The 20,291-nt window shown below is 41.5% G+C and overlaps 1 protein-coding gene across 1 annotated transcript in view; it reads left to right on the forward strand.

Annotated features, from left to right (window-relative positions):
• The window catches only part of dnah9 (dynein, axonemal, heavy chain 9), a 550,870-nt gene that overhangs the window by 241,411 nt on the left and 289,168 nt on the right, over positions 1-20,291 (forward strand). The window contains exons 43-44 of the mRNA XM_073025877.1: positions 27-223; positions 315-477. Coding sequence (XP_072881978.1) covers positions 27-223; positions 315-477 — 360 coding nt within the window. The remainder of the gene's footprint in view (positions 1-26; positions 224-314; positions 478-20,291) is intronic.

A 20,291-nucleotide genomic window follows, 5' to 3' on the forward strand; every position in this document is an offset into this window, starting at 1 on the left:
TGACATGTGGCTTTTTTGTACCCTAGGACATGGAGGAGACCCTGGAGCAGGCTAAAATTATGAACATGTACTGCCACTTTTCCAGTGGGGTTGGAGAACCCAAGTACATGCCCGTACAGAACTGGGATTCCTTGAACAAAATCTTGATGGAAACGCTGGATAATTACAATGAAGTAAATGCTGCAATGAGCTTAGTTCTTTTTGAGGATGCCATGAGTCACATGTAAGAATGCATGCTTTTTTCCTTCGTGCTGTTACTGATACAAAACGATTGTAAGCAATGAATAATTATCTCACCATTTTATTTGTCCCAGCTGCCGGATTAACCGGATTTTGGAGTTTCCCAGAGGAAATGCACTTCTTGTTGGTGTTGGGGGAAGTGGCAAACAGAGCCTTACAAGGCTTGCTGCTTACATCAGTTCATTAGAAGTCTTCCAGATCACTTTAAGAAAAGGCTATGGCATTCCTGATTTGAAGGTAAGGGAAACTGAATTACATCACTAGTATTACTGACACTTTGGTTGAAAGCATGGGCTGTTCTATACACAGTTCCTCTATAGTACAGGTGATATTCAGGTCAAGTAACCACAGAAATAACCAAGGAGGAAAATCCTCTACAAACACCAAGAAGTAATCAATTCCATGATATTACTCTGATGTGGATGACGTGTGTAGAAATGTAAGTTTAAGAAATATTCACAGTGTGGTGAACTACATATACCTGTCTGGACACGCCCCCCTGCTGAATGCTTCTGTGGCTCTTCCCACTGACTGTGGCTCCTCCCACAGACCCCGGTATAAAGGCGATTGAGGCCTGAGCCTGGCCCTCAGTCTCCAGGATGTAGTATGGTGGTCAATTACTGCTTGTTCTTTCTTCCAGTCAATAAAAGCCAATATCTCGCCTCACATCTCGGAGAGTTATTGATGGTGCATCACACAGTCACTAAAAATTTGTGCCCACCTTTTCCATCAAATTCCTGCCCTGCTGTTGCAAGCGTACATTTGTATTGCGACAAGAATTGTACAGCGAGATGCCGTAGAATGGGAAGAAGTCAAGCTTACAATCACAGGACTTCCTGCAGTGATCCCTAACTCCTGAGGTACCAATTAGTTATGGCAACTTACCAACAGAAGAGATCAGGCACACACCTTTCTTCTTGTGTATATTCTAATGGATGGTTAAGTAACGATGTGGGGAAATCACCTGTCCAGTTTATAGGCAGGAAGGACTAAAAATGTCCATCTTATTTGGATGCTAGTTTGGCAGTGTGAGGAATTGGAAAGGGAGGGATTAGAGAAAAGAAAACAATAGTCATTTCTCAAAATAATTCTTCATAGTTTTCCTAGTGATATTCTGCGGCTGATTCGTAGAACCACAAATGCCTCATTTTTCATATCCTGAAATTGTCATAAAACACTTCGATGATTGCTATTTCTTTAAAGAGAAAATTATTTTAAGGGAATGGAACCAGGTCAGGAACTCTGTCATTTTTTGTCATTTCATATTCTGTACAAATAGGCTGATTGAGCTGAATTGTGAGCCATCCAACCTAATTTGTACTGTCTGCTGCATAAATATCATCATCTCTTTTGGATAACCAGTCAGGATCTTCCAAAAGGAACAAATGCTTCAGTTTCTCAACTGGTCATTTGACCCGAGAATTATCTGCCTCCTACAGAAGTCAAGAAAGGGAAAATAAAATTAAAGTAACCATTCATGTGTAGCTAATCTGATTAACTGGCATTTATTATTCGATTGTGCTGAAATTCCAGCTATATAATGAATGTTACGTACCCCGTAACTGGGTCACTTACCAGCAAAGATAGAGAGGTCCATTGAAGTCTGATGGTACTATTTTTAACAGTATTTATTGATACAAATACACAAAACAATGTCAATGCAAACATACAGATAATATACGTCGTCAATACTAAATCTAAAAGCGCGGGTATAATAATAATAATAAGAAATAGCTCTATCGTTGTCTAGGGGATAATGTATTGTCCAATGGAAATATGAAAGTCACTCAGTTCATTCAAGCTGCAGCTTTTTGGGTCAGAGAGAAAAACGGGTTTAAAACTTGCCCATTCCTTTTATGATGTCAATCCTTCGAGAGTCATTAGGAGTTGGTTTCCCCGTTGTTAGCTAAAAACCTTTCGGCCGTGGAAAAAGGGCCCACCGATTCCAGGGCAAATGGAACCGGATGCACGTGGCCTTTCCCCTGGTTTCTTGCTATTACGGGATCGCTGGCGTTTCTTCTGGTGCGTCTGAGGGGCTGTTCCCACAGACCCTCTTTTTATCCTGACTCACAGGGTCTCAGATGTCAATCAGGTTGGGATGAGGCAATCCCTCCACCAACCTCCCCCTCGTTTCATTGCCTGGGGCGTCGATGCATCGTACAGGATGCAATACACAAGTCCGTCTCCAAGAGACAATAGCCGGCATCAATGGGTCCGCCTCTTGGAGGCCAAGACACATTCCAACAACTTGTGGATTCTGCATGTCTTTCTCTCATTTCCTGGGTCTCCTGAACTGACTTAATAGTGATCTTGCGATTCTCACAAAGGAGGGGGCTACCCCGCACCCTTCGGCCCCTCAGAGCTGTGGTACATTCATAACATGAATAAACTATATCTAATTGAATTACAGCTTATTTAGAGTATATTTTGTGTCATGTGTGCTCACAGATGTTGGGAGAATGCAGTATTATGTAGAATATTAATGGATCTTGGTGGTATTTATATGAAATAATCTTATTGTGCTATAAATGATTTATCTGCTGATTAATAGTCTGAGTACTGAGTTAAGTATCTGCTGGTTCTGGACCAGTGACAGGTACTAAAGGAACTGACACCAGGGAAAGCATTCTTGACCTCCTCCTATCACAGAAATTATGGAGTGACTGGGAACTACAACTTCATAGACCTTGTAAAAGCTCAGTTTTGGCTTTGTAATGAGGGCATAACAACTACTACGTAAATGGTAGACTGATAAGAAATCTTGCAACAGAAAACAGCAGTAACAAAGTGCTTGGGCAGCACCAAAATCTGTGTCTTCATAGCTTGATATCAATCCAAGAGTTCAGTGGCAGCTACCATGTCAATAGTTCTGTTGAGTATGCTTTAGATAAAGGCATAAAAATAATGAACACATAACACAAGGCAAATTTCTTCCAGTGCAAAGCCAAAATTCTGACAGAGTTCAGTTAGCACACTATCAATGCACCAGAGTGAAGGCTACATAATACTGCCAGTGAAGAACAGCTCTTCCTTCACAAGATGTAACTCTCTATATCCACCTTGACAAGACTATTCAGGATCTTATATTTTTCAATCAACACCCCTTGCACTCCAGCCTGTATGAGTCAAGTCTGTCTACCCCTTTGTCATTAAACAAACTGCCTATTTTAGACATTACTATACTTTTATTTATTTATTGAGATACTGTATGGAATAGGCCCTTATGGTGCTTCGAGCCATGCTACCCAGGAACTCCCGCTTTAACCTAGCCAAATGCTGGAACAATTTACAGTGACCAATTACCCTACCAACTGGTACACCTTTGGATTGTGGGAGGAAACTGGAGCACTCGAAGGACATCCCCACGCTCACGGTAGAGGGCTACAAACTTCTTACAGAGGTCACTGGAATTGAAACCATGACTTTGATGCCCTGGGCTGTAATAGTGTTGCACTAACTACTTTTACTGTGGCATCCCCTCATCATTCTTCTCCAGACTACTTTGAATGCATTATCACCCATCCTTGAATAAGCAGGCCAATGCACTGCATGATACTCAATGTGGGGTCTTACCAATATCTTTAAAACAGCCTTTTGTATTCATTTTTGTAAGCGCTAGGCTTTCTTAATTATTTGCTGTAGTTGTGTACTAGCCTTTTGTGAATCATTCACTAGGACGCATAGCTCTCTCTGTATCTCTGAGCTCCTCAGTCACACAGCACTTGCTTAATGCATTTAATTGCATAACAGTGCTGATGTTTTGCAGTAGTGCAACTAAACTAAAATGTTTTGTTGATGATTTTTATTTGTACTCAGTGTCTGAGGCTTCTCGCTTAGGTATCCGGCAATAATCAGCCATCATTGATTAATTCCAGTTGCCGTGATACCATTTTTCCATGACCGCAATGTCTTGGTGAAACCTTTCGCCATGCTTGTCACTGGCAGTGCCAAGATTTGCAGGGAAGAAGTCTAAATGGGATGCAGAAAATTAATCTTTGTGACATACTATACTCGATGGTTTCAGCTTACATTGTGGACAACTTTTTAATTGACTTGAATTATGAATTGAAACAGTCAATACAAGTAATTTCAATAAAGTGGTGCATGATAGGGAAACTACCTGGTGATTTTCATGATCAGCAGCCCAAAATCCATAAGATACACCCGAAGGTTTTCAGGAAGCAAGATCTTTGTTGGTCGGTGTAATTGTCCAGCTAAGTCTTATTCTTAAAAGAATTGTAGCCATAAACCTAGTAGAGTTCATTCACATCCACCTAGCCTTATCAAAGAGCAGCACAGTTAAATGAAAATTTTTATAAAGGCAGCTGTCAATATTGTAGTAGAGTGGCATTAGTAAGTTGTTTTTTGTAAGCCAGAAGAGAGGTATGCATTGCTCTGCTCACCCTAAAAAAAAACAATATACCATTATAGAGCAGAGGGTTACATAGAAACATAGAAAATAGGTGCTGGAGTAGGTCATTTGGCCCTTCGAGCCTGCACCGCCATTCAGTATGATCATGGCTGATCATCCAACTCAGAATCCTGTACCTGCTTTGTCTCCATACCCCCTGATCCCTTTAGCCACAAGGGCCATATCTAACTCTCTCTTAAATATAGCCAATGAACCGGCCTCAACTGTTTCCTGTGGCAGAGAATTCCACAGATTCACCACTCTCTGTGTGAAGAAGTTTTTCCTCATCTCGGTCCCAAAAGGCCTCCCCTTTATCCTTAAACTGTGACCCCTCGTTCTGGACTTCCCCAACATCGGAAACAATCTTCCTGCATCTAGCCTGTCCAATCCCTTTAGAATTTTATACGTTTCAATAAGATCTCCCCTCAATCTTCTAAATTCCAGTGAGTATAAAGTTCCACGAGGGTTGCCTCATGATCAAAGAACAAATGGGAAAATCTGCCAATGATTGGAGTTAAACCTGACCCAAAGAAGGACATGGGTGAGGGGGTGGTCAAAAACAAACCATAGCAGCTCCAGCTTACATTACTGGCTTCAAACACAGTATTTCCAGCTGCTTCAGGGACTATCTCTGGATCATGTGCTTCATTGATAGAACAATGCTTGGCTCCACTCATAACTATTCGATTAATTTTGCTGGATCCATCTGTAGCAGGATCTAGGTATAGCGTAGGCTTGAACCGAGATGAAATAGGTAAGATTGAAGCTATATAAACGGAATGTATATAGATACCTGCAAATAAAACATGACCCACCACCTTCCAGTGGTCCTCAGTGTTACTTGAACCTCTCAGGTCTGCACACTATGGCTGAACATTTCATTGTTACAATTAAACTTATCACTGCCAAGGTTGTAAGAGTAAGCTCATTTGCTGAGCCTTCAGTGTCCCCCTGTTGTCCACAAGGTTTGTCTATAAAATGACGAATATATGCATTCTCTTCACTTATCCTGCCTCCAGTTTAAATGTACTCAGTGATGTCTCCACAGTCCATTGCAATGAATTCCACAGATTTACCACCCCTAGCTAAAAAAGTTAATCCTCGTCTCTTTTCTAAGTGGAAATTGATTTATTCTGAGACTTAGCCCTCTGATAGGAAATGTCCTCTTCATGTCCACTCTATCTTAGGCTTTTCAATATTTAATAGGTTTCAATGAGATCCCCCCCTCATTCTTCTAAACTCCAGTGAGTACAGGCCCAGAAATATCAAACACTCCTCATAATTAACACTTCCATTCCCAGAATAATTGCTGTGAACCTCTTCTGCACCCTCTCTAATACCAGCACAACTTTTCTTTGATAAGGGGCCCAAAACTGCTCAGAATGCTCTGTGGGGTTTGACCAATGGCTAATAAAGCCTCAGAATCACATCCTTGTTCTTGTATTCCAGTCATTTCAAAATGAATGCCAGCATTGCATTGCCTTGGAGACTCAATCTCCAAGTTATCCTTTAGGGAATCCTGCACATGGACTTCTGAGTCACTTTGCACCTCTGATGTTTGTATTTTTTTCTTCATTTAGTAAACAGTCCATGCCTTTATTCCTTCTTCCTTCTAACAAGAGCATGACGTACACTGCGCTACACTATATTTCATCTTCCATTTTTTTGTCCATTTTCCCAATCTTTAGTCCTCCTGCAAAACTACCTGCTTCTCCACTTATCTTTGTAACATCTGCCAACCTGGCCACAAAATCATCAGTTCCAACATCCAAATCATTAACATATAATGTGAAAAGGAGTGGCCCAAACTAATTGCTGCAGAACACCAATAGTTGCCAGCAGCCAGCCATAATAAGCCCCCTTTATTCCTACTCTTTGCCTCCTGCTAATCTTCTATCTATGCTAGTATCTTTCTTGTAATACCATTGGCTCTTATCTTGTTAAGCTACCTCATGTGAGCACCTTGTCAAAGACCTGAAAATCCAAGTAAACAATGCCCAATGACTCTTCTTTGTCTATTCTGCCTGATATTTAGAGTCATGGAATCAAAGAAAATTTCCACACTGAAACGGACCCTTGGTCCCATCTAATCTGTGCTGCGTACTCCCATCGACCTTTCCTCAAAGATTTCCAACAGGTTTGTCAGTCCAGATTTCCTCTTAACGAAACCATGCTTACATTGGCCTACTTTATAATGTGCCTGCAAGTACCCCCAAAACCTCATTTTTAATAATGGACTCCAACATCTTCCCATCCACTTATGTCAGGCTAACTGGCCAATAATTTCATTTCTTCTGCCTCCACCCCCACCCCCACCCCCACCTTAAAGAATGGAGTGACATTTGCAAGTTACTAGTCCTCTGGAACCATTCCAAAACCTAGTGATTCCAGAAAGATAATTACTAATGCCTCCACAATCTTTTCAGCTACCTCTTTCAGAATCCTGGGGTGTAAATCCATCTCCTTTCAGCTTCCCAAGCACCTTCTCCTTAGTAATGGCAACGGCACTCCCTTCTGCCCCCGACACTTTTGAACTTCTGGCATTCTACCAGTACTTTCCCCAATGAAATGTGAGGCAAATCACTTAAGTTCATCTGACATTACTTTGCCCCCATTACTACCTCTCCAGCATCAGTTTGCAGTAGTCCAATGTCCACTCTTGTCTTTTATTCTTATATATTGGAAAAAACTTTTGGAATCCTCTTTTACATTATTGGCTAGCTTACCTTTATATTTAATCTTCTCTCTACTTATTGCTTTTTTAGTTGCTTTCTGTTGGCTTTTAAAAGCTTCTGAATCCTCTAACTTCTCGCTAAGTTTTAGTATATTATATGCACCTCCTTTTCCTTTTATGCTGACTTTGACTTCCCTTGTCAGCCACGGTTGCCTCATCCTCCCTTTACAACACTTCTTGTCTTTAGGATATATCTATCCTGAGCCTTTTGAATTATACCCAGAATCTCCCGCCATTGCTGTTTTGCCATCATCCCTGCTAGTGTCTCCATCCAATCAACTTTGGCTGGCTAGCTCAGTTATGCGTCTTCAATTCCCTTTAATTCACTGTAATACTGATACATCTGACTTTATCTTTTCTCTCTCAAACTACAAGGTGATCTCTATCATATTATGGTCACTCTCTCCTAAGAATTCCTGTTTTTACTCCCTAATCAAGTCTAGTTCATTACACAACCACACCCCCCCCCCCCATAGTGTACACCCACAATCTGCCGTAGTAGGCATTCTATAAATTACATCTCTTGGGATTCTGCACCAACCTGATTTTCCAAATTTACCTGCATATTGAACTCCCCCATGGCTATAGTATCATCGCCCTTTTTACATGCCTTTTCTATCTCCCATTGTAATTTGTACCCCTTATCCTGGCTACTGTTCGGAGGACTGTATATAACTCCCATCGGGGTCTTTTTACCTTTGCAGTTTCTTAGCTCTACCCACAAGGATTCTACATCTTCCGGTCCTGTGATACATTTTTCTAAGGATTTAATTTCATCTTTTTATTAACAGAGCCACTCCACCCGCTCTGCCATGCTGTCTGCCCTTTCGGTACAAAGTGTATCCTTGGATTTTCAACTTCCGGCTATGATCTTCTTTCAGCCACTACTCAGTGATGCCCACAATGTCATACCTGGCAATCTCTAACTGTGCTACTAGATCATCTTGCAAATTCTGTATACTGCATGAACTCAAATATAACACCATCCCCCTCTTTGATTTTGCCCCTCATTACACTTCAACCCATCCCACTGACTGCAATTTTGCCCTATTATCCCCCACAGTCTCACTACACAATGCATCGTCTTGTATACCAAGTGCTCCGCCCTCAACCATAACACTCTGATTCCCATCCCCCTGTGAAATTAGTTTAAACCCTCTCTACCAACTCTAGCAATCCTGACTGCAAGGATATTGGTGCCTCTCGGGTCAGTTGCAACCCATCATTTTTGTACAAGTTGTACCTTCCCCAGAAGAGATCGCTGTGATCCAAAAATCTAAAAGCTTACCCCCTGCACCACACCCTCAGCCTCTCATTCATCTGTACTATCATCCTGTTCCTGCCCTATCTAGCACATGGTACCTGGAGAAACCCAGAGATTACTACCTTGGTGGTCCTGCCCTTCAGCCTCTCCTTAACTCCCTATACTCACTACAAAGGACCTCTTCCACCTTTCTACCTATGCAACTGGTGCCAATGTGTACACAGCCTCTGGCTGTTCCCCCTCCCTCTTTATAACCTTCTGCAATCACTCTGAGACATCCTGGGTCCTGGTGTGTAGGAGGCACACACCTTCCTGATTTCTCTTTCACAACCACAGAATCTACTGCCTGCCCCCCTATTGTGTCTCCTATCACTCTTGCTCTGCCTGAAATTACCCGTCTCTGCTGAGCCTCAGGGCCAGCCACGGTGCCACTGGCCTGGCTGCTGCTGCTGTTGTGTCCTGATAGGTCATTTCCCCCCACCCAACACCCCCAACTGTATCGAAAGGGGTATACTTGTTGCTGAGGGGAATGGCCTTGGGGAACCCTGCACTGCCTGCTTACTCCCCTTACATTTAAGGTTATCACACATCTACTATCTGAAGCGTGCACTCCCTTGGTGACCACCTCAGTGAAAGTCTCATCCAGGAGGTTTGCAGCTTCCCAGATGGTCTTGAGCACCTCTACCTTCAGCTCCAGTTCCTTGACCTTTTTAATCAGGAGCTGAAGTTGGGTGACTTCCTGCTGATGTCATCACCATGGAGACCATTATGTATGTCACAATCGCACATCTTACAGGAGGAGCAATAAGCTTTGCAGCATAACCACATTATGAATATTTTTTTTCCCGTTCTGGTGTTGCACCCCTGCCTAATCCAAAATCTAATTTTTGATATTGGTCCCTCATACCAATTTGAACTATTTTTTCTAACTATTGACCCTACTCTTGATCTTAATTTTTACTTTCAGACAAACCTAACATTCAACTCTGCACTCTCTTACAACTCACAGTATTCACATTCAAATGTACAAGACTTGTCCTCATTATTTTCTGGAAGGTACATAATGGGAATAAATAATTAAAGTTGAAAAAAGCAAGGTGCATAACCATGAATTGCATCGGTATGTGGTCCCTCTGGTTTCACCTGCATTCTACCTTCCCATTTCCTCCAGTACTCATGTACATGGAAAGTACTTAACACATGTACCACACGTGACCAAAGCATTCTACATTTGCTTAGTTTTAGAGGGAGTGGTCACCTTCCATGACAACACTGACCGGAGATCTGTCCTCGTAGCAAGGAGGTCATTTGGAAAAATAAACATAAGATCAAACAAGTGCTTAGTTTGAGCTTTTTTTGGGCATGGACCAAGTCTGAAGTCCCACAACAGCATATTCAAGTGCAACTACTTCACTTCCAGCAATCAGTCCTTGGACCAACCTGGACAGCCCTAGACACGACCTCAGTGTAATGACACTTTAATCACTTTGCACTACAATAGACCTTCTTTATTTTTGGTTGTAATTGTTCTATTCTTGTATATTTCTTGTAGAATTTCCTCCACATGTCCTGTCTATGATGCTGTGTGCCTTTGATATTGCTCCATATATGTTTTTCATTGCACCTGTGCATACATGTAGTTTTTCACATGGCAATAAACTTGACTTGATGACACGGAACTCATTGCATCCCACCAGGAGTTCAGTACACTTGAACTCATTCAGTTCCCAGAGCTGCATTAGTTACTGACTTTGCGAATTTACTGATGGAACAAGTTTAAGTAAGTCCGAGTGAAGGGGCTACCTACGTTGTTTATATCTGAGAGAATTTTCTGGGCTTTATTGGCAGTAACTGTGAAGTGATACACTATGGAAGATGAACCTTGAATAGGGCATTCAGAGTTAATGGTAGGACTTTTAGTAGTATGGAGGAACAGAGGGATTTTAGGGTCCATGTCCCTAGGTGCCTCAAAGTTACCATACAAGTTGATAGGGTGGTTAAAGTTTCGAGTAGTATGTTAGCCTTCATTAGTTGGGAGATTGCGTTTGATATCCATGAGGGAATGTTGCAGCTCTATAAAATTAAGGTTAGTCCACATTGGAATATTGTGTTCCGTTTTGTTCAGCTCTTTGTAGGTGGGAAGGATACAGAAGCTTTAGAGAAGGTGCAGAGGAGCTTTACCAGGCTGCTGCCTGGATTAGCGAGCATGTCTGAGGAGGAAAGATTGAGAGAGCTGGAGCTTTTCTCTTTGGAGCAAAGGTAGATGAGAGGTGACTCAGTAGAACTCTATAAGATGATAAGAGGAATAGATCATGTAGGCAGCTAACACCTTTTTCCTGAGAGTAAAATGGTTAATATGAGCGGGCATAGTTTTAAGTTGATTAAAGGAAAGTATGGTGGGGGGATGTCAAAGGTAGGGTTTTTACTCAGAGTGTGGTAGGTGCATGGAACGTGCTGCCAGTGGTGGCAACAGAGGCAAATACATTAGGAATATTTAAGGGACTCTTAGATATGTATATGGATGCAAGAAAAATGGAAGGCTATGAGTGAGGGAAGTGTTAAGTTAATCTTGGAGTAGGTTAAAAAGTGGCACAACATCATGGCCCAAAGCGTCTGTACTGTGCTGTACTATTCTTTGTTCTACGGAAGAATTGAGTTCTGCAGGCTGCTTCAAGTTTCAAGTTGACTAACCATGTGGAATAGTAGGATCCAAAAACATGCTGAAGCGTGTCTGATTTTATGACAATTTTGGGATAATCTTGTGAGTCAATAAATCAGAGGTAATGATAGCTTTCAGGCAACTTCTGACCTTTTCTTTCTCAAGAGAGATGACCAAATGACACGAGTCTCTGATACTCCGACAGATAGTCATCATTTTATGGCCAATTTCAAATGTTATTGAGTGTGAATTATCAGTTATCTTTGTAAGAGAGTCAGGGCCCTGGGCTATTGTATAAATAAACGTCCAATTGGAATTCTGTATGAAAGATGTCTGTTTGGTATTTTAGATAAGTGAATCCCTTCAGTTAAAGTGGATGTCTTCTGTGAGCTTTATTCGGGAGCTGACCACAAGCTTTTATGCTGTTTTCACTAAGCAACACTGGTAAATGCTAGATGAAAGCAGGATGGAATTCAGTTGCCAGCAGAATATGCTCACACATGAAGAACTTTCCAATTTCAATAAAGTAACGTATTCAACCTACAACATAATATACAGGGGGCAATATAGGTTGAGCACCCCTTATCTGAAAATCCAAGGTTCAAAGATCTCCGAAACTGAAATTTTTTAAAGTGCTGACATGACACCACAAATGGAAAATGAGGCAGATGACAGTGGAAGCAACATTTTAAAAAGTTATCCAGCACAGTGCCTCCTCATCTTGAGAGCATCTGCTTCCAGGTCCCTCAATGCTTTGATGCAATGATGATATACCCCCTCCCTTAAGTTTCTCAATAGTTACAGTGCCTGGGACTGCATTTGTTTTCTTTTGTAAGCGAAGATCATTACATTGTTTGGTGATTATAAACATATTATATTTGCATGAAATCTGAATTTCATGTTTAAGTGTAACATGACCAGTGTCTTTATTGCATTAAGTTCAATTTATTGTCAAATTATGTCACCACGACCCTGAGATTCATCTTGTTGTGATCATTTCAATGATAGGGCAAGTGAAGTTGAGGGGTAGTAACTGTTCCTGAAACTGGTGGTGTGAGTCCGGAGCTCCTGTACCTTCTTCCTGAAGGCAGCAGTGAGAAGAGAGCATGCCCTGGGTGGTAGGGTCCCTGATGATGGATGCTGCTTTCCCATGATAGCGTTTCATGTGGATGTACTCAAAGGTTGGGAGGGCTTTACCCCTGATGGACTGGGCCGAATCCACTACTTTTTGCAGGATTTTCCATTCAAGAGCATTAGTGTTTCCACGCCAGGCTCTGATGTAGCCAGTCAATATACTCTCCTCAATGTTTTAAATGTGTTGTCGAGTCTTCACAAACTCAAAAGGAAGTAGAGGCACTACCGAGCTTTCTTCTTATTAATAGTTTGAAAATAAAATGTTGACTTTTTTCAGTTTTCATTACATATACCTGTAATTAAATTTAATCTTTTGTTTTTATACCTTAAATAAAACCTGAAAAAAAGTAAAATGCAAATCCAGTGTACTGTAACATTTTAATCAGAACACCATATCATAGCTGGAGACTGAAAGCTTGATATTGTTTGCTGTTGTTCAACATCTGATTCAGGTATTCTCCCGATGCTGCTGAGCTGCTTTTGTTACCCTGCACACATTATATTTTCATTATCTTAATGGTATGGAATATATTTTATTGTTAAGTATGTATGTGTGATGAACAAGTATAAAACAAAGACTGCCTACCGGTAGCACATAAATTCAGAGTTGGGGATGATGGTGTTACCAGACAGCCACTGATTGTCTACATGGCAGCACAGGTAGTGATTGCTTACCTTTCTGGGTGGTTCAAAGTACACATTATTGTTTCATGCACAAAATGATTAAAAATGTTATATGAAACTATCTTGAGAGTACATATATAAGCTGTATATGTAATGTAAATGAATTTTAGACTTGGGTCCTATCCCTGAGCTATCTCATTAGATAACTGTAAGTATTCCAAAATCTGAAAACATCCAAAATCTGAAAACATCCAAAATCTAAACATTTCGGATAAGGGGTGCTCAACTTGTATATTGAAAAGTAAAGGTCTTCTTTCCCTAAAGGATAACGAAGTTGAATACGTTCTCTTCATTGCTTCATGTCTACTGTGTTGCCGAAACCTTTTGAAGCTTGTTTTTGTGTCTCTTCAAATCATACTTATAGCTGATAAATTGCACTCTGCGTTTCTGATATTTCAACTGAGAATATTGTTGACTTGTAGCTATTGCAAAATCTAGCTGTTAATCAACCTTCTAAATACTTCAACCTAATAAAAGTTAAAACAAGAACAGGAATATTGTTGACTCTATTGAAGATAAAATATATCCATGAGCTGATCAATTCATATCTTATCTGCAGCCAAAGAATTCAGAATTGAAATTCACAGTTTAATGATGGAATTGTATTTCATATGATCATGTTTTATTTTCACCATAAAGGCTTTCCTATGCTCCTTATTCATTACTGTGAATTAGAGAGTTAACATACAGTGCACAATTTATTGGGTATCCAGGATACATGCTAGGAAAGTTCAACTCAAGAGGTTTTGAGTACAGGTGGAAAGATGTCCTGTTGCAGTTTGTGACACTTGGAGTGTGCAGCTTGCTCTCCTCACTGAAGAAGGAATATTGTGACGCTTGGGGGGGGGGGGCATGGTTGACAGCCTGCCCCTGCATTTCTAATGACCAGTACTCTTTATTGTTAAAATGCTTTTGTGGGATTATGGTGGGGAGTTCCAGTTCATTTATTGTGACATTTTAGCTTGGGTTATACAGTTATTTGCTTATGGATTAGTGGGTCACCCTAACTGTAACCGGGCTGTGTGATGATCACCTCTCCCCCTCAGAGTGAGACTAGTTGGGTTCACTCTCTGGGTCATGGTACCTGCTCTGTTTTGTGTCTATCACAATAAAACAGTTGTTGAGTTCAACGAGCTTCCTCATCTGGGCCAAATGCTTGCCACAATATTGTCAGAGAGGGAATTGTACAAAGATTCACCAGACTGATTTTTTGAATGATAGGACTGTCAACAAGGGGTAACTGGGTTGACTGTGCCCATATTTACTGAGTTTTATAAGAATAAGTGGATTGTTGAAATGTAAGCAATTCTGTTGGGACATGATGTGCTGGATTGGCAGTCATTCACTAGGCTTGGTGCAGGGGGAGTATCTTTAGTATATTGTTTCCAAATGTTAATACTTACCATAGTTCTCTCAAAGATTTTCCTCTAATGAAATCAATGAAGAATTGCTTGGCTCAGCTCTAATATTGTAACTGTGAGGGGGAATCTCTGCAATTTCACTCACACCTACTGGACACCATGTACCTGAGCCCAGTGGAAGAAACACTGAAGAAAGCTACCAACAGGTTCATGTGTACATGGAAATACCAAAACTATTGGTAGTAATATGGGGATAGACAAGTATTTCAATAGGTACATTTAATATCAGAGAAATGTATACAATATACATCCTGAATTGCTTTTCTTTGCAAACATCCATGAAACCAATGGAGTGCCCCAAAGAATGAATGACAGTTAAATGTTAGAGCCCCAAAGCCCCCACCAGCTCCCCCCCATGCACAATCAGTAGCAAGGCAACGACCTCCCATCCCTCCCCCACCAGCAAAAAAGCATTAGCACCCCCCCCCACTGAGCACTCAAGCGTGCAGCAAAGCATCAATAAAGACACAGACTTGCAGTACCCTAAAGACTACTCATTCACCCGATATTCAACATACCACAGGGAAAAAGAGGTGTCCCCGTTTCACTGTGAGAGGGGAGACATAACCAACAGCTGGCTGATTTATGGTGCTAAAAGTCTGTTGCATTGCTTTTTCTGAGCTCTGTGCCCAAAGAGCTCAGGTCTCTGTGTGCGGAGCCCGCTGCTTCTGATGTCCCGTGTTCTCCTGGTGACGCCTCAGTCGGTGGCATCAGCGTTGAATCCGCCCGTCTCCAGAGCCCCGAAAATCCGGCATCCTGAAGGCACGCTAGTCTTCCAGGCTGCATCTTTGGGATATCAAAAAGCAGCCGGCCGTGAGGCCCTGAGAGCCAGTCCCATTCCCGCAAAGAACCAAAGTCAGATTGTAACTCTAGGTCAGGGTCTTCAAAAGAACCCTGAAAGGGGAAAAAAGAGATATCAAAGATAGAAATAGAGCTGTTTCTGAAGATGCATGCAAAGAAGTCGTCATTAGCGCCATTATGACTATGCTCTGCCCTCCATACCAAACTGCTGATATTTCTTATAAAGTTTTGATGTTCAACCAGTCATTCTATTATAAGAGAAATAGATATGTACATCTGATTAGAGGGGAATAACCAGTATTTAATGCATCTGATCTGTGTGATTAAACAATTGGCTAAAGCTCATTGAGTATCCACTTGATCTAAGTATTGAGTGGCTCTGGTTAACTCTGAATCACAGCACAAACCAACACCATCAGGCAAGGAGTGAGCCGATTGCAGAGCAACTGAAAGCTAATACTTTGTAAAGCAGATTTCAATTACAAAACTTTAATTGAAACAGAAGTTAAGATTCTGATTTAGAGCACATATTTGTTCTGTACAGTTGTGTTTGTAATCTAAAATTACATTTGTCTGTACATGTTTTGGTTCAGGTCAGAATCAAATTTAATATCACTGGCATACATTGTGAAATATGTTGTTTTGCAGCAGCAGTGTGGAGCTATACATAATAATAAAAACTATAAATTACAATAAGAAGTATATAAAATTTTAATTAAATAAGTAGTGCAAAAAGAGAGGGAAAATAGTGAAGTGTAGTGTTCATGGGATCATTGTCTATTCTGAACTCCGATGTGGAGGGTAAGTTGCTGTTCCTGAAATGTTGAGTGTGTATCTTGATGCTCCTGTACCACCTCTTTGATGGCAGCAATGAGAAGAAGGCTTGTCCTGTGTGATGGGGTCCTTAATGACGAGTGTTCCCTTTTTGAGGTATGGGCTTTAGAAGGTATCCTGGATGCTGGTGAGGCTGGCTGAATTTGTATCTCTCTGCAGCTTTTTCCAATCCTGTGCAGTGTCCTCTCCATAACAGATGGCGATGTGACCAGTTAGCATGTACTCTACAGTACATCCGTAGAAACTTGTGAGTGTCTTTGGTGATATACCACTTCTCCTTAGACTTCTAATGAAATATAGCTGCTGTCGTGCCTTCTTTGTAATTACATCAATATGTTAGGCCCAGGATAGATCCTCAGAGATGTTGAAACAGCTCATCCACGACTGATCCCTCAATGAGCACAGGTGTGCGCTCTCTTGACTTACCTGTCCTGAAGTTTACAATCAGTTCTTTGGTCTTACTGATGCTGAGTGCAACACCACCCAACCAGATGATCTGACTTGCTCCTCTACTACTCATTGTCACCATCCGAATTTCTGCCAAAAATGGGTGTGTCATCGGCAGATTTATTGATGGCATTTGAGCTGTGCCTAGCCACACAGTCATGGGTGCACAGAGAGTAGAGCAGTGGGTTAAACACGCATCCTTGAAATACGCCAGTGTTGAAGTGGAGATGTTATTTCTAATCTGCGTGGACTGTGATTTCACAGTGAGGAAGTCAAGGATCCCGTTGCAGAGAGAGTTACAGAGGCCCAGGTTTTGGAGCTTGTTAATTAGAAATGAGGGTAAGATTGGGTTGAATGCTGAGTTATACAGTCGGCCCTCCTTATCCGCAGATTCTGCATGCGCAAATTCAACCAACCGCGGAGCGAGAAAACCTGGAAGTTCTCTCTCCAGCACTCGTTGTTTTTCTTGTCATTATTCCCTAAACAATATAGTATAACAACTATTTACATAGCATTTACATTGTATTAGGTGTTATAGGTAATCTAGAAATGACTTAAAAGTACAGGCAGTCCCCAGGTTATGAATGAGTTCCATTCCTGAGTCTGTCTTTAAGTCTGATTTGCAGTTGGAACAGGTACATCCAGTATTATTTAGTGTCAGTTAGTCAAACGTTTTTCTTAGTATATAGTACATATTTTACCTTTCTATGCATATAAAACACTAAAGAAATATGCGTACAGGTAGACCCCGAGTTACGAATGTCCGACTTATGGACAACTCGTACTTACGAACCGAGGAAGGAGAACGCTGTCCGCCATTTTAAGTCGTTGCCATTGACATTGTGTTGAGTGTTTAACTTTGTATTTGGCTTAAATTTTTCTTAGTAAGATTCACCCTGATCCCGCCCCCCCCCTCCGTTTCAGTTGGCTGGTGGCGCAGTGAAATCAGCGCCGGGCTCGAGAATGGAAGTTTCAGAGTTCGATCCAGTGACAGACCGCTCCCGTGCCGGGTTGATATTGATCCAGTGACTCCCGTACCATCCATGCCAGGTTGATGTTGAGCTCACAACTCGACCTCGTAAAAAAAAACAGTCACCTCCAGTTTAAATTCCTGCGCGGAATATTGTGGATGATCAAGTACCCAAACCCAGCACAGCCCCCACTTGTCCCATTTAGCCTGTCTCAGTGCGGTGGTCCTTAGGGCCCAGCGGACCTCAGGAGCTGGCAGAGATTGGGACCCGCCGCCCGCAGTGTTTCTGTTCCATTGACGGGAAACGATCATGATTGAAAATAAAGTGGAAGTATAAAGCTTTTGGAAAGAGGTGAAACGCCATCGGTCATTGGAAAAGCATTAGGCTACAGTCAGTCAACGATCAGAACAATTTTAAAGGATAAAGTGAGAATAATGGAGCATGTGAAAGGCCCTGCCCCAATGAAAGCTACAATTATTACTAAGCAACGTAGTGGTTTAATTATTGGAATACATAAGTTTCTTAAGTGTTTTATATGCATAGGAAGATAAAATATATACTATATATGAAGACAAACGTTTGACTAACTGATGCTAAATAATACAGGATGTAATTGTTCCGACTTTACTACAGACCCGACTTAAAGACGGACTCAGGAATGGAACTCAAACGTAACCCGGGGACTGCCTGTATTTCAATAATTAAACCACTGCGTTGTTTAGTAATAATTGTAGCTTTCATCGGGGCAGGGCCTTTCACATGCTCCATTCAAATTGTTCGGATCGTTGACCGACTGTAGCCTAACACTTTTCCAATGACCAATGGCGTTTGACCTCTTTCCGATTGCTTTATTATTTCCACCTTATTTTCAATCGTGATTGTGATTATTTTCGTGAACAGAAACACTGCGGATTCAGAGCTACACTGCCGGGTCCTAATGTCCACCGCACTGAGCCATGTTAAATAAAGTCTGGGGTCCTGCTGGGTCCTAAAGACTACCACACAGACAGTTTAAATAAGGAACTTGAGCATCCACGTTTTTTGGTATCCACGGGGAGTCTTGGAACCAATCCCCCGCAGATAAGGAAGGCCGATTGTAGTCAATAAACAGCAGCCTGATGTACAAACATATTACAATTGTCCTGGTGATCCTTGGCCAGTGAGATTGTTTCTGCTGTAGACCTATTGAAGTGGATCCTAATCCTTGTGTAGGCAGCAGCTGATTCTAGCCATGACCATCCTATCAAAGTACTTCATCACAGTTGATGTGACTGCCGCTGGGCAAACGTTATTGAGGCAACTCACCCTACTCTTCTTTAGCACTGGTATGATTGCCAGCCTTTTGAAGCAGGTGGGACTTCCAACTACAGCAGCGAGAGATTGAAGATATCCCTGAACATCCAAACAGTTGGTTGGCACAGATTTTCAGGATCTAGCGACACGTTTTCGGAGTCTTACCAGGTACCTGATGTCTTGTGAGGGTTTACCCTTTCGAAAGATGTTCTGATGCCAGCATCCGTGACAGAGATCACACGGTCACCAGCTGCTGCAGGGATTTGCATAAATATACAGTTGGCCCTCCTTATCCGCGGGGGATTGGTTCTGGGACTCCCCGCGGATACCAAAAAACGCAGATGCTCATGTCCTTTATTTAACCTGTCTCAGTGTCGTAGTCTTTAGGACCCAGTGGAACCCCGAACCTTATTTAACCTGTCTCCGAGCGGTGGACATTAGGACCTGGCGGCATAGCTCTGAATCTGCAGTTTTACTGTTTACGAAAGTAATCACCATCACGACTGAAAATAAAGTGGAAGTAATAAAGTGATTGGAAAGAGGTGAAACACCATAGGTCATTGGAAAATCATTAGGCTACAGTCGGTCAACGATTGGAACAATTTTAATGGAGCATGTGAAAGGCCCTGCCCCGATGAAAGCTACAATTATTACTAAACAACGCAGTGGTTTAATTATTGAAATACATACATTTCTTAAGTGTTTTATATGCATAGAAAGGTAAAATGTATACTATAAACTAATACAAACGTTTGACTAACTGACGCTAAATAATACCATATATACCTGTTCCGACTTCAAATCCGACTTAAAGACGGACTCAGGAACGGAACTCGTTCATAACCCGGGGACTGCCTGTACTTTTAAATCATCTCTAGATTACTTATAGTACCTAATACAATGTAAATGCTATGCAGATAGTTGTTATACTGTATTGTTTAATGACAAGAAACAAATAGTCTGTACAAGCTCAAACAATGAGTGGCTGGAGAGAGAACTTCCGGGTTTTCCTGATCCGCGGTTGGTTGAATCCGTGCATGCGGAACCCGCAGATAAGATGGGCCGACTGTACTTTTATTCTCTATTTCAAAGCATGCATAAAGGTCATGGAGTTCATTTGGGAGTGAAGCATCACAGCCCTTCATGATGCTAGCTTTTGCTTTGTAGGAAGTAATGGCCTGCAAACCCTGCCAGAGCATCTAGAATCAGAATCAGTTTTCTTACCACCAGCATGTGTTGTGAAATTTGTTAACTTAGCAGCAGCAGTTCAATGCAATACATAATAAATAAATAACATGATAATAATAAATAAAGGATTTTATTCACCAGAGACTGCACATTTGCCAGCAAGGTAGTCGGTACTGAGAGTTTTAAAACCCTGTTTCTTTCAATGCACTT

This window comes from Hemitrygon akajei, chromosome 22 (assembly GCF_048418815.1).
Source record: "Hemitrygon akajei chromosome 22, sHemAka1.3, whole genome shotgun sequence".
Lineage (NCBI taxonomy): Eukaryota > Metazoa > Chordata > Chondrichthyes > Myliobatiformes > Dasyatidae > Hemitrygon > Hemitrygon akajei.